Raw genomic sequence first — 15,145 nt, 5'->3', positions numbered from 1 at the left:
GCAGGCAGTTTGTTGCTAGTTATATGATCTTGGGAAACACACTTAGTCTCTGTAAGCCTGTTTCCTCATGTGTAAAACCGGGGTTTGTGAGGTTACCAATATGCTATGTATAGTGCCAATATTTTACGTATAGTGCCAGATATGTCGTGAATAATATTTTTTCCCTGTCAGTTGGCTCTTGAAGAATTGTAAAGGCACTCGAGAGTGAAGATGAATTAACTGTGTCCTAACTATAGATTATGCATGCTGAGGAAATTGTAGGAAATTGGACTAGAATGGTGTGAGACCAAATGCAGTGGCACAGTGGAGGAGGAGATTGGCAGAGAATGGAAAGTATTGCCTTGAAGTAATGAGAAATAAGGAAATGTGAATAATTTTTGTGCGGGGAATGAGTATTGCTGAAAATCATATTTTTAGAATGTAGAGAGGATTGGGAGGAAACAGAGCCAGCTGTGTATAATAGCAATCCAACATTGGACCTAGCCCCATGTGGGTGGAAGCCAGTGAGTGGACATGACATCATAACCCTGGGGAAAGCAACAAAACTCTCCTTATGCAGCAGAGCCATTTACCACCCCTAATAAAGTGTCCGTTTTATTCCAATCCAAGAGGCAAATACTGGGACAAATGAAAATTCAAAATAATTCTACATCTAGTTCTCAAAGAGGCTTGCATACATGCACAAACTTGGCTCTTTGAGCACGATGGCACAATGAAATATAGAGCCTCTTCTAAACATAGCACCAATTTTTCTGGCAGTCAGAGCAACCAGGACTAGGCTGTAGCCCAAGGGCTCAGATGTCAGAGAAATCTACCCTGCCCTTTTAAAATATCCAAGGTCAAGGCATCTTTGTGCAGCCACTTCCAACTTTTCCTTGCCCTGCCCTGGTTTTACCCTGGGGGAATTTACAAGCCAGTCACAGTGCACTTCTTGGTTCCAGGGATGCCATGTCATGTGGGGGTTTACCTTAGCCATTAGACTGACCCGAGGCGTGTGCTTGAGAACGTGGCTCCTGAACAGGAAGTAGCACAGGCAGAGATATGCAGTTTTATTTGTGCAGAATGTATTGACTCAGTGTTTCGGAAAGTTAGGTGATTTTCCCCTTCTTTACGCTACCGAATACATTTGGCTTACTATCACTCCCTCAAGTCTACTTGAGAATAAAGGGCTGCTTGATGCAACTAACACAGCATTAACATAGCACCTGGCAGGTATTTAAAAAATACATGGTAATTAAACTTGTACTATTTGGGCGGTAAACGCATGTCCTTCTATTTGTCCATGCATCATGGTTATAGAGACGGCCTTAATTAAAAAGAACCCACCCACACCCACCAACCACCAAAGGCCACCACTTTTGAAGGAGGTAGAGAAGGTGAAAGGGATTACTGATTAGAAACAGTAACTTTTAAAAAGTGATTGTAATATCTGGACTAAAGACAACGTTGAAATTTAGTAGAGTGCAAGCATCATGCTCAACTGGGTCGGCTGTGTATCCCCTTAGGTTTCCTGATTACATCCTCCTTTAGGAAGACACATGGAAGTAAAAGGCCTCACTCATCGAACTCAGAGAAATGAAGTATTTAGTGATTTTTTTTTTTTTTTGTCCCCAAAAACTCCCTTTGTCTGCTTGTTTCCATGTTATCCACTCTGGTGGTCAATTTTGTTTCAACTTGACTAGGCTAAGGGATCTGGTAAAACATTATTTCTGGGTGTTTCTGGAAGCGATTAGCATTTGAATCTGTAGACTGCCTTCACCAATACTAGTAGGCATCCAATTCGCTGAGGGCCTGAGTTGAACGAGGTGGAGGAAGATCAAGTTTGCTCTCTACCTAAGCTGGGGCACACATGCTGTCTTTGGACATCAGTGCTCTTGGACCTTTGAACTCAGACTGAATACCACTGGTTTTCACGGTTCTCCAATTTAAGGACGGTGCATTGTGGGATTTCTTGGCCTCCAAAATCACAAAAGCGAATTCCTATTCTATTCCCTCTACATATCTAGTTTATTGGTTTCCCTTAAGAACCTGAATACTTCTACTAATTAATGTTTTGCATCACCTACTTTAATTCTCTTTCCAAATTGTTCCATGTTATTCCCACAAGGAATTTGAATAATTCCATTAAAAGTTCATAGTCCTTTATTTCAGCAGAGCTCTAAACAAAACTCCACAAGCCCTCCCCAAGTTTTTGTTTGGTTCTTCCATTCTCCCCACTGCTACTCCAGACCTTTACTATTTATGAGGTTCTTAACACTTACCTCTAACAGTGTTCACACTTCTTCCGATTCTCAAACTATGACGACTACTTTTTGAAAATGGTCACCTCAAGTGTATCCTATTTCTTACCCACCCCCCCTCACCGCACACTAAATCTGTCCTCTTTTTCTCCCAATTTGAAGGGAGCCATCAAAAATTCTTCCATTACTGCTATAACTTTAGCTCATCTAATAATAATGAGCTCACCTGCTTTCCTTTGTCTTCAACCTCTTCCTCATGTAGCTATCTTTCCAGAATGGAAAAATACTCAAATTTTTCTTTAATCTCAATCTTTATCCCTCTTTATATTTAATCCACCTTTTATGGACCAATAAAATTAAATGGGTAAGAATTTTAAAAAGGTTGCCTTTTTTTTTACTGAAGACATACATTCAACAAACCATCCCCTACAAATATTTCCTAAAAGGACTTTTTAATTAAAAAGGGGGGGTATAATTTCAGAATGAAGTAAAGTCTTTAATCAATTCAGCTTTTTTACAAAGATACTATTGTCCTTATTTTTACCATTTGAATGCAGAACAGTCATGAATTGATAGTATTTGGGAACTGATGATTTACTCTCCAGACACTACTCAACCCCCTGAAAACTGGCTCTCCCCAAATTCAGAAACTGCTTTTATAGAAATCATTGACTAATTATCAAAAGGATATTCTTCAACTCTTCCTTGATGTGTCCACAGTACTCTTCCAGGTCACTTTCCTATAGCAGCTATCGCTACATACTGGGTTTTCCATGCTTCTGCATGTTCCTGTCTCCTTTGCATCTTGCTCACCCACTAAACAAAAGTGGGACTCAGGATTCCATCTCTGCATTTTTTTTTCCTTTTTGCTTTATTTTATCCTGAAATCTTAATTCATTTCTGTGTCTAAACACTGGTGAATTCCTAAATCAATTTTTTGCCCAGATATCTTCTCGGTGCACCATAATCACATCTCCAATTACCTCTAGACACCTCTACTGTATCACAGGTAGAATGAGTGAGAGCAATTCCCTTTAAATCCCTGATTCTAATGATTAAACACAGTAATAGATTTGAAAGGATAGATTTTACACTAAAGTAACAAAGAACTCTTACACAAAGCAAAAAAACAAAATAGGTTTAATGACTAGAACAGATGAATAGGTTTATAATAACCATTAACTAAGGGAAGCCCTAGAACCAGAAATAAGGATTTTTAAAATGGCATGCAGTCTAATTACCATAAAAATCAAAGCAATACCAAAATATCTCAGCTTCCTAACATAAGACTCCAGGTCTTTTTATTTCCAATTCTTGGCAGTCAAAATATGTACACTTTCACATGCTACTGGTAGTGAAGGAATAAGACTATTTGTATAGGACTACAAATATCTTTCATAGATAGGAAGGCACAAAAAGAACAGTGTCTTCCTCCACTTTTTTGGGCCCATCTAGGAAAAAAAAAAGGCACTCCCAAAGGTTTCTTGGTAACACCTTTGCTAGGTTAGTTACTCACATAATCTTTACATGTAAAATTAATGGTCCACTCATTTCACAGATCTGGGAATTGCAAGGCATTATAGAACTGCTTTCTTTAACTCACGTGCCAAACAACTGGCTGAAACAACACAAAAACTCCAGATACCAGTTTCAAAACAAAACAAAAAAATAATTGGGCTTTGTTTCCTTGAAAACTTCATCATATCTTCAACTATTGGACTTTGGCATGCATAGCCAAACATATCATGGTACTGAAAGAACCACCATAAAAGATGGAGGCAGACGACTCTGAATAATTATTCATTTTCTAACATCAGCTGCTTCCAGCTCCTTTGTACCAATGTAACTGTCATTCTCCCTTTATTAATTATAACCAAGTGCTCTGAGCCTGCATTTAACCTGTGATGAAAGATTTATTTTAAAAAGATGCTTAAATTACTGAGTCTTTCTCTGTGATCGTCAAAACAAAGAGTAATGGGAGTCTTCAAATGCCTGTGGGTAGCTATTCATGGAAACTTTAGAAACCATTTGCCTGAGGCCAAGCAGTTTGCTTTATCACTAAATCTGACTCATGTTGAGCAATACTGAAACTGCACTTGGGTAGCTCAAAGTAAGCTTAAATATTTCTCTAGGTTTACTGCATCCATGTAGTGTGCAATTTTTGGTGTTGAATAAGAGATATGTGGCAATTGAAGGCTTCGCCACAAGCATCACATTCATGGGTTTCTTGGGTTTTCACCTCTGCATGGATCTTCTGATGGTTGACAAGGCTGCGCTGTTGACTAAAACTTTTGTCGCACTTCTCACACTTATAAGGCTTTTCTCCTGTGTGTATTCTCTGATGCTGAATAAGGCCTGAGTTCCGACTAAAGGCCTTCCCACACTCATCACATTTATGGGGTTTATTACCTGTGTGAACACCCTGATGTCGAATAAGATTACAAAGTTGACTAAAGCTTTTGCCACACTGTCTGCATAGATAGGGTCTCTCACCAGTGTGGATTCTCTGATGTTCAATAAGAAATGAGCTCCGACTGAAGCTTTTCCCACATACAGTACACAGGTAGGGCTTTTCACCAGTGTGGATTCTTTGATGTTGTACAAGATGAGCACTGACACTAAAAGTTTTCCCACATTCATCACATTTATAAGATTTTTCCTTAGGGAAGACTTCCTGCTGTATAACAAGACTGCAATTGGGATCAAAACTTTCCTTAGTTTCATGGTATGAATAAGTCTTCTCTCTGGTGTGGATTCTCTGATGCTGAATAAGACCTGAGCTTCTACTAAAGGCTTTTCCGCATTCCTCACACTTATGGGGTTTGTCTCCTGTGTGAATTCTCTGATGACGAGTAAGGTTGCAAAGTTGACTGAAGCTTTTCCCGCACTCTTTGCACTGATAAGGTCTTTCACCTGTATGGATCCTCTGATGTTCAATAAGGAATGAGCTCCGACTGAAGCTTTTTCCACATTCAATACAAAGAAAAGGTTTCTCACCAGTGTGGATTTTTTGGTGTTGTATAAGGTATGTACTTAATCTAAAGGCTTTCCCACATTCGCCACATTTATGGGGTCTTTCTCCAGTGTGAATTCTCTGATGTTCAACAAGTAATGAATTTCGACTAAAGCTTTTCTTACATTTGGTACAGTGATAGGGTTTTTCACCAGTGTGAGTTCTTTGATGCTCAATAAGGTGTGACTTCCAACTGAAGGCTTTTCCACAGTCACTACATTTATGGGGTTTCTCACCTGTGTGAATCCTTTGATGTTTAACAAGGCTCCTTCTCTGGCTGAAGCTCTGTTTACACTGATTACACTGATAGGGTCTTTCTCCAGTGTGGATTCTCTGATGTCTAATAAGTGTTGAACTCACACTAAAGGTTTTCCCACAATAATTACACTCATAGGGCCTTTCCCCTGTGTGAATTCTCTGATGTTCAATAACAAATGAACTGCGACTAAAACTTTTCCCACATTCACTGCATTGAAAAGGTTTCTCACCAGTATGGACCCTTTGATGTTGAATAAAATGGGCCTTGCGAACAAAACCCTTTCCACATTCTTCACATTTATGGCATTTCTCTTCTGAGTTAGGTCTCTTACGAATAATGTTAGTGTTTCCCCTGAACATTCTCTGTTCCTGGGTCAAAGATTCCCTTGGTATTTCCCATAAGAAGATTCCTCTCTGTTTATCTAACCTACCAACAAGTTCAAAGGTTTCTCTATGCATGGGATCCTGGTCAATTTCACTTTTGATTCTTGTAACTATTATACCCTGTGATTCCACTTTTTCCTCAATTTCCTCAATTTCTTGTTTCACAGTTGGCTCCTCATCCTTATCTCTGTTCAAAACATCTGGAATAATAAATAGAAAACAGAAACATCAGCCAAGCTCTTTGCTAGTAAGAAGAAATTGTCACAAAAATGAGATAATTCAGATAAATTAATCTACTACATGTATCAAATGCAGTTTACTACCTCACAGTATTGTTGTGAGGATTAAATTAGTTCATTTACATAAGGCATTTTGAACAGCACTTGGTAAAGAGTACAAGCTATATAAATATTATTTAGTTATCTGATGCAATGGCATGTTTTTCTTGGAGAACAAGTATGAAAAGAATGTTTATGAGGCAAGGAAGAAGTCAGCAGGGGCAAGCAGAGTTGGGAGAAAGGGCTGGTAAACCAACAGTAAATTATGTAAGGTAAGGTGGACAAAGAAATAAAACAAGTAGTGGTGAGATGAACCAGTATATCAAGGAAGAAAGAGCAACATGGGAAGAAAACAGTAAGTTCAGGAAAATTTAGAATGAGACAGCATTACTGGAATGTGAGTAGATCAAGTAACTGACAAAAAGAAACACATAGAATGATGCTAAGAAGGATAAAAGATAAAAACCAGGGGAAGCAAAAATTCATTCATTAATAAGAATTTATTTATTGCAATAAAAAGTATTCCAAGCACTATGTAATGAGTCAGGATTTAGAGATAAGACACAAAGTTTCCTATTGAATGGAATGGACAATGAGTTTAAGTGGAGCAAGAAAATAACATGACAAAGAAAATATTAAGTAAAAAGCAGCTCTTATATCAAGACACAAAATGGCTTTTAACAAAAATAATGGGTTGGAGTGACATGGAGTCCATGATATATAGAAAGAATAAAATATAAAGGAACATGGTCAGAGCTAATAAAGAAAAAGAGCAGTCTGTGGTAGCTTATGACTTTACCTACCCAAATCATACCAGGTTCTTCAAGTATATATGATTCTCACGTCTCGAAAGATATTAAGACCCAAGTTGGAAACATTTAGTTCCAACTGAGAATCTACATGACATCTGATAAATGAAAATCTTGCACGTGTTGGAGAAAAGATAACATAAAGGACTACAATGGAACAGTGGCACATAGGACACGTAAGCCTGCCTCTGACTGCTTTCCTGATTTTCTATCTCTTGCTGCCTGTTGGATAACCTCATTTGAGGATCTGATCACTACAAATTTATATTGTAAACAATTTCCTTTTCAGACTTCCCCTTTTCTCTCAATTTTCTAGACTGTTTAGTCAACTTTGAATTTTTTCACTTACTTCAAACCAGTCATTAAGTTATTTTATTCCCCCCTGAAAACTTCTCCTCTTAGTCCCCTAACAAACTACTAGACTTTACTTCTACTCAGGCTACTTACAGTGATCTCTCTCAAATTCACTCAGTGAACTGTTTTTCCTTCACACAATGGAAAAGGATGGGTGAACTCCCTCAACTTTCTGCCCCCTACCTATAAAATTATCTGCAATGGTACAAGAATATATGTATATCCCATTCCTATCCAAGGTTAATCCATCTACCCTCTGTTGATCCCACTTGCCTCTGGGAACTTGTTCAATTATTACCATTTTTGCCTCTTTTTTCAATCTCTATTTTCCACTGACAACTTCCTACCAACATACAAATATGCCCAACTTTATCTTGAACCTGAAATCTTTCTCTTGATGAAATCCAGGCTTTGAAACATGTCTTAGGTGTAGCTCTCCATTTCCTAACTGTTTTCCATGCCCAACTCGTTCCCATTCAATCTTTTCTACAATCTTCTGTGAAATCTGGCTTCTACTTCCAGCATCTTGAGAAACTTCTCATTGAGTCACCAATGATTTTCGAATAACAAATACAACGAATGTTTTTCAGTCCTTATTCCACATAACAGCGTCTGACACTGCTGATCACTCCCATTTCTTGACACTATTTGTTTTTGGTTTCTATACTATTAATATTATATTCTTCTAGTTCCCTCTCTACTTCTTCCTTGGCCTTTTCTAATACATTTCTCTGATGTACTTCTCCTCCTTTGTCAACTGTTTAAGGTTATTGTTACCCACGTTGACACCTTCTCACTATACACACTTTGTGGATATCGCCACTTGGATGTCCCAAAAATGTGCTCACAATTAACATTAGCATCATCTGCTCTCATGTCTGTCTCCACGTCTAATCATCATCTCTTGAGAGGCACCATCATCCATTGCCCTAAAGTCCCAAAGCAGGAAATCACCCTAGATTTCTATTTTTCTTACCATTCATCAATCACCGAAATCAATGATTCTACTCTCCAGCATCTTACCTTCTCCTTTTTACCCTCACAGCATGTTTTCCCTGGATTACTGCAAAAGCCACCTAATAATCCTTGGCTGTGGTCCTTAGGTTGCTCCCACACTACATTTATCTCACCGAATCCAGAGAGATCTTCGTAAAATGGAATTCTATTCACGTCACCACCCATAGATTCATTAGCACTTCATCACTTCTACAATTAAATAAATAAAGCTCTTTGATACTCAGCACTTCATGACATGGTCTCTACGCTGCAGTTCACCTTGCTACCCACTCTATGACACTTTACGTGGGCAAATTGCTTGTATTATACGCTTTCGTGTCATTTCATTACATACCTTGTTTACTAAATGTCCCCCATTATTTACCTGGCAAACTCGTGGTTTCTCTTTCAGATTCAATTCAAAGCAATAGTTACTCTACAAAGCCTTCTCTAACTCCACTAGATAGATTTAGGTGTGTTTTTTTATCACCAGCCCTTGTCCATAACTCCATTATAGCTATTATTACATTGCACTCTTAATTGTTTGTGTTTGTATCTTCCACTGGATTGTAAATTCCTCGTAAGAAGGGAAAGTCTCTTCATGTTTACCCAGTAGATATTGTTCCGGGGATTTTACTCAAAGAAATAAGAAAAAAATAATCATTATTTGCAAATGATATGGATGTGTACCTAAAATTCCTAAAATAATTAAATGAAATACAATAGCAATAGACAAGACTAATATATAAAATAAATACTGTTTCTTACTACCAAGAAAAGCCAGTTAGTAAACATTATAGAAAAATACGCTCTTCATAGTAACAAAAACCATTAAAACCTAGAAATAAATCTAATAAAAAAAGTGTAAGATCCATAAAAATTGTCCATCCATACATTTTTTCTGAAGAACATGACAGTTAAATAGTCAACCAAATTGCTGAAGAGAGTCACTGTTATAAGGATCCTACTTGCCTCTGGGAACTTAATTCTTCCCAAACCAATCTATGAACCTAAATGTCTTCCAATCAAAATCCTATGAACCAACTAAAAAGCTCCCAATGAATCTAAATTTCAACCAGAAAAATGCAGAAAACGAGTTAAGTATATCCTGAAAAGAAATATACCTTACCAAAATGTAAAATATTCCTAAGTAAATAAAACAGAGAAGCATTGCATAAAAATAGGGTTTGGTAGCTACAATCACCTTCTAGGGTATCTGCCATGCCTGTATTATGTGTTCCCATCTTGTGATCATAGCTAATTTGTCTAGATAGTTGACTCAAAGTGCATCTCTCCTTGGAATCTGGAATTGAAACTGAAACAGCTAGTTAGTCTGAATGTGCCTAGAATTATAACCTATCAAGTCAGAAGCTAAAGGGACAAAAGCATGTAAACATAGGAGGAAAGCCTAGTCTGCCAAGGAGAAAGAAACAAAGCAGAGAGTTCATTCCTGACTTTCTGAGAGTGATCCAATTTCCGGTTTTAGTCCTTTTCTGATGCCCAGTTGCAATGCTGCTCATATATTCCATGAGACATCTATGTCCCTATAATAGCTTCTCTTGTTGGCTTAAGTTAGCTAGCTTGAGTTGATTTCTATAATCTTTAACCAAACAGTTTTAGAATAATATGATAGCTGAGGGGAGAAAGAGAAGGCAAGGAAATGGTAAAGTGGAAGTGGCTGAACTTTAGGACAGAACAGGAATCGGCACTTTTTCTGTATAGGGCCAGATGGCAAATATTTTTGCCTTTGTGAGCCATGTGGTCTCTGTTGCAATTACTCACCTCTGCCAGTGTAGCATGAAAGACAATACATAAAAGAATGGGCATGTCCATGTTCCAATAAAACTTTATTTACAAAAACAGGCAGGACAGATTTGTCCTGTGGACCATAGTTGCCAAACCTGCTATCCAACAGAGTATAAAAACAACAGCTTTGATGGTAAAAGAATGGGAGGATGGGAAAGAACTTGCATTCCTAAGAGTAGCACAGTGCTTCGTAACTATTTATGAAATGAATGAGTAGTTGAACAAATAATTGCAGAGAGACTATAATCAAAGTAAGACAATCAGTTTACAACCTTGTAGGTACAGCAGTCCACAATTCTGTCAAGGGACAATATGGCTCCAGCAGACTGTAGATAAGTCTTTAAAACTGAAGAAGTCGATTTCAATTGAAAAGACTGAAAGATCAAGAACTGAGAAATCAAGCTGTCAGCTGTATTACCAATGTAGTTATTAAAGTTTTTAAAGAACAATCAGCATGGAAAGGAAAGGTATGATTAAAGAACCAAATTACAAAGCTAGAAGGGAGTTGTGTTAAGTAAAGCAACAAGATAAAGTGGAAGAAACACTAAATTGGAATAGTCAAGTAATAGTGATCTCTCATCAAGGGAGCTCTCATCAAGGAGATGGAAATAGTTTATAGGGGAGGATGAAAAGACTGTGGAGGGAGAAATAATAAAGGATGAAAATCTGTATTTCAGCTAAAATAAAGAAGAGAGCCTGAAAGATCACAGATGGGCACACTGCAGTGCCTTTTCCCATATGGTACCCACACTTTGCAGCATTAGGACAAGCAAGGCTGGGCATTTGCCTGGTTCTGTCAACCAGGATACCATATGTATGGATAAAGCTAGCAGTGACTCAAAGACACCATGGCATATTGGGGAAAAAAAAAATCAGCAACTGATACTGCTGGAGATTGAAACAGTAGACTGGCAATAGATGAAGGTAGAAAGCTAGGCAGGGGCTATATTAGGGAGGTCCTAGTATGAAGGATAAGAAATCAAGACTTTTATCCTTTAAGCTCTCAGGAATCATCAGAAGTTGTAAGTAGTTAACTAACACAAAATTACTTTGGGGCAAGAAAGAGAACACATTAAAAGAACAAGAGACTAGAGGAGGCAGCTAGTTTACAGGCTAATGCAATCATCTGGCCAAAAGGTATGATGAGTCTTAAATACATTCACTCAGTCACACAAATAGTTAAGAAGCATATAATACATGCCTGGTTCTTTGCTAAGTGCTGGAGCAATCAAATTTAAAAAAACAGAGTTACTGTCCTCATGGGGATCAGTCTAGTTAGAGAAAAAATATGAAGATCATAGTACAGTGTGATAAATTCAACAGCGGAAGTGTATACAAAACAGCACAGTGGAAGGAGTGCTTAATTCTGAAGATGCCCTTGAGATCTTAGTGGATTAGTGGAGATTTGCCAGGTGAGTTACTTATTTGGTTTCCAAAAGGAGATGACTAGGAATTTGGAGCTCACCAGAGAAGGTAATTACAATGATGATGACGTAAACAATCAACATTTGTATTGTTCTTACTAAGTGCTAGTCAGGGTTCTAAGTGCCTTCTCTATATTAGCTCAGTTAATGTTCACAATAACCCTAAGAGATAAATGCTATCATCATTTCCATTTTATTAAACACACACACACACACACAACAAAACAAAAAAAAAAAACTGAGGCACAGAGAAGTAAAGTACTTTACCCATGGTTACAAGGCTGGTAAGTGGTGGGACTAGGGTTTTTACTTAGACGGTTAGGCTCCATATTGCCTCTCTCAGGTGGAGATAAAAATTTAGGACTTATCATCCACACAGTGATAGCTGATGATCTGAATGTTGGTAAGGTCCGTCAAGGAATGTATATAGACTGAGAAGAAGTCTGAGAGTGTAAGGCAATGGAAGGAAGCAATAGAGTTTCAGTATCTATGGACAGGTGGAATAAAATAAGGTCCTCAAGAGTCTGTTGCATTTGACAACTGGACTATTATAACCAATTTTAAACAATTTAAGGGGCATAGTAGAAGGAAGAAAAGGGGCTTAGATAATGGAAAGGAAAAAAAGTACAGAACACACATTACACTTATAAAACTTGGCTGTGAGGAGAATGAGTGGCAGGTCACAGGGAGCAGCAAGAGGAAGGCTGTGGCTCAAAGGAGAGCTGTTTCTGTTTCTTCCTTCTTTCCCCAATGGGAAGTGCCATGAACATGCCCCTCATCAGAACAAAGACACCAACGAACAAACAGAGACTGAAGCTATAAGGAAAAAAAAAGGATGGCTGATATATAAGTACTCAGAGAAGTAAGAAGACAGAAACAGCCTTAAGTGTGCAGATGAAGGGCAGAAAAGTTGAGAGTTCAGGCTTAGTGGCCTCTATCTTCTCTGTGAAACAGAAGGGGAGGTCCACTACTGAGTGATGAACTCAAGGAAAACTCTTGGTTTTGGAATAGCTACTAAAAGGAACAGGGGAATGAGCACATCAAGGATAAAAACCTCGTTGAGATGTAAAAACGCAGTGGAGAGTCTAGAAGAAAGAAACGCCATGCATATACACAGGGCATCAATCCTTTCCGTTAAAGAATTTCCCCTGCTCTGTTTAGCAACTCGGATAGGAGAGAAGAAAAGGCAGACTTATAACCAATGTTAAGATTTGAAGTTTGCAAAATGGGTAGAGCATAATGACAAGATGGCATGGAAGCATGATGGTGGTAATTCATAATAGGTCCATGGATTAGATGAGGAGGCAAAGTCAGGAGGGGTAAAAATAGAGAAGTCAAGGAACAAGAAACATCATTAAGAATGACTAGGTTTAGTAGGAAAGGAGTAGGAGAGGTAGAAAAGTAAGAAATTAAAATAAGCTCCACTTGAGATGATGTCTATTTTGGTCACCCTTATTTAGTTACAGTCAATAAACATCTATGGCCTGAATAATTAGTCAAAGAATAAGATGTTGGGGTTTAAATTTGCCTGTTATGACAAAATTGAGGGTTATGATCATTGATATGAGTTGCTGAATAAAAATGGAAAGCAGGGTCCCTGAAGACAGTGTGGTCAAGATACGCTGAGGCTTAAATAATGACTGCACCACTGATTGTATGGGTTAGCATAGAGGAGACCCTGAAACATGTGACAAAGTCTATGTGTGATGGTCCAAAAAAAAAGTTGACAAATGAGAGTGAAAAGGAACTGAGTGGGTAGAGCAAGACTGCTGAGGTCCCGAAGAAGAGCAATTTTTGTTTGAAGGCAGAAAAATGAATGCTTTGGGAAGAGTACTGAAAAGCTGGGAGAACAATAACTTCTCCCTTCCAGCCTTGATACAAAGGAAGGGGAAGGAAGTGGATGTGGGAGAATAAGCAGCCCCGCCAGAGAAGGGGTGTCCTTGGGAAAGTGCCAGGCTTCAGTTAAGGCCAGGAGGGGTAAGGAACATTATGTGAAGAGGAACATGGGCTCCAGAAGGCAGAATGAAAAAGGGTGGGAGGAAAGCAGTGGGAGGATGAGCCAGGAGGGAAAGTACAGAGCAATATGGGAATGAGATAGGAAGCCAGAAAGGCGTGTATTCTGGTCATTGTACAGATGCTAGGGATGAGAGTCATGGAAACAATTCATGGTGGAGAGGTCTGAATCAAAGTTTGGAACAAAGCAGTTTTGGTACTGGTACTGGTCCAAGTGTTCTCAAAGTCTGATTTCTAATTGCCTTTCAGGTATTTTAATCAGAGAAACAGCAGATTCTTACCCAGGGAGACCAGGTTTCCATAATTCTCCATCATGACATCTTTATACAAGCTTCTCTGAGCTGGATCCAGATAATCCCACTCCTCCTGGGTAAAAAACACAGCCACATCCTCAAATGTCAGCAACCCCTGAAATAGTATGATTTCTGTAGTCAGTTCTTGTTGTCTCAAGGACAATTCTACCTCTGAAAGTAGCAGAGGCAATCACTTATCTGGGCCGGGTAGACTAGAAGGAACACGATAACTAAGAGTTCCAAATAGGGCCCAATTCTGGGAACCGACTGTAACAGACAGGCACCTGAGACTAGAGGGTAATTAAGCTGAATGGTTGTCCTCGGTAGTGAGGGGCCAAACGACCAGGCTTTTCTGGTTTAATAATTATGTCCTAACATTCTGATTTCTGTAAGCTGCCCCAAGACCTCCCCAAGCTTTTTTTCACCTTATTGCCCCGCTCCAATTATCTATTCGCACTGGCTTGTGACCCTGGTCAATTCAATTCCATGAAGTTCCCTTAGCGTTTATCTTGGGTCCAAGCATCGGGACAGGCGCAGAAGACACAACAGAGGATCAAAAACGATGCCTCACCTGGAATAACTCACAAATGATAGCGCTAGTTTGGAGCACTACTAATTTTCTCCAGCTGATTTATCAAGTTGTTTTGGGGGGGGAAAAAGGACTGTTGGCAGTTTGGTCGCCAGAGCAGTAGGGGGTACTTTTTGCACTATGCTGGCCCTAAAAGACCGCAGTCGGGGGGGTGGGGGGTGGTGGCGCGGCCTAGCTAGGGTAGTGGCGAGAGAACGGGGATACTCGTTGCGGCGACTTACCTTTGGCTCCAAGGGGGGGCTCGGGGAGGCCATCTCCTGGCCAGAAATCAAGGCAGGAACCTTAGGCGGCCACACGGAAAGGAGCCTCTCGTGAGGCCTACCCGACCGTTGGAGATTAGGCCTGACGAAGGCGAGGCCTCCAGGCTGGGTCTGGACAGGTCCTGCCTCCGTCCTCGAGCGGTCACGACCCCAGCAGCATATCAGACGCGCTCAATGGCCGCTCCCCAACCCCGAACCCCCTCCCCTGCCTGACTGCGCAGCCTTCCAGGCCTCGCTACAGCCTCCTCCCCGTTGCCAGTTCCTCCTCCTTTCAGCCAAGGAGCGCTTTGACCGCCCACCCCCGGACCAGAAGGCGTCACCCGGAACCTTCCCGGGACGCCCCCCAACTACAACTCCCGTCATGCTCCGAGAGAGCGTCGCTGTCCATCCTCTGCCGACAATGGCTACCGGACTACATTTCCCGACAT

At 39.7% G+C, this 15,145-nt stretch overlaps 1 protein-coding gene across 3 annotated transcripts; it reads right to left on the bottom strand.

Moving 5' to 3' along the window:
- Positions 1–1,596: 1,596 nt before the first annotated feature.
- On the bottom strand, positions 1,597–15,010 carry ZNF189 (zinc finger protein 189). 3 transcript variants are annotated; one of them, XM_033122213.1, is made up of 3 exons: positions 14,679–15,010; positions 13,857–13,983; positions 1,597–6,095 (listed from the first exon to the last, which is right to left on the bottom strand). In XM_033122213.1, the coding sequence occupies exons 1-3, from the start codon at positions 14,709–14,711 to the stop codon at positions 4,375–4,377; spliced, it is 1,881 nt and encodes a 626-aa protein (XP_032978104.1). In that variant the 5' UTR covers positions 14,712–15,010; the 3' UTR covers positions 1,597–4,374. The 3 variants fall into 3 exon arrangements, with proteins under 3 accessions (XP_032978104.1, XP_032978105.1, XP_032978106.1); XM_033122214.1 differs by having other exon boundaries at positions 3,358–6,095; positions 13,857–13,941; XM_033122215.1 differs by having other exon boundaries at positions 3,366–6,095; positions 13,857–13,938.
- Positions 15,011–15,145: the final 135 nt, after the last annotated feature.

Source organism: Rhinolophus ferrumequinum, chromosome 12 (genome assembly GCF_004115265.2).
Source record: "Rhinolophus ferrumequinum isolate MPI-CBG mRhiFer1 chromosome 12, mRhiFer1_v1.p, whole genome shotgun sequence".
NCBI lineage: Eukaryota > Metazoa > Chordata > Mammalia > Chiroptera > Rhinolophidae > Rhinolophus > Rhinolophus ferrumequinum.
This window is presented reverse-complemented; position numbering and strand designations above follow the sequence as displayed.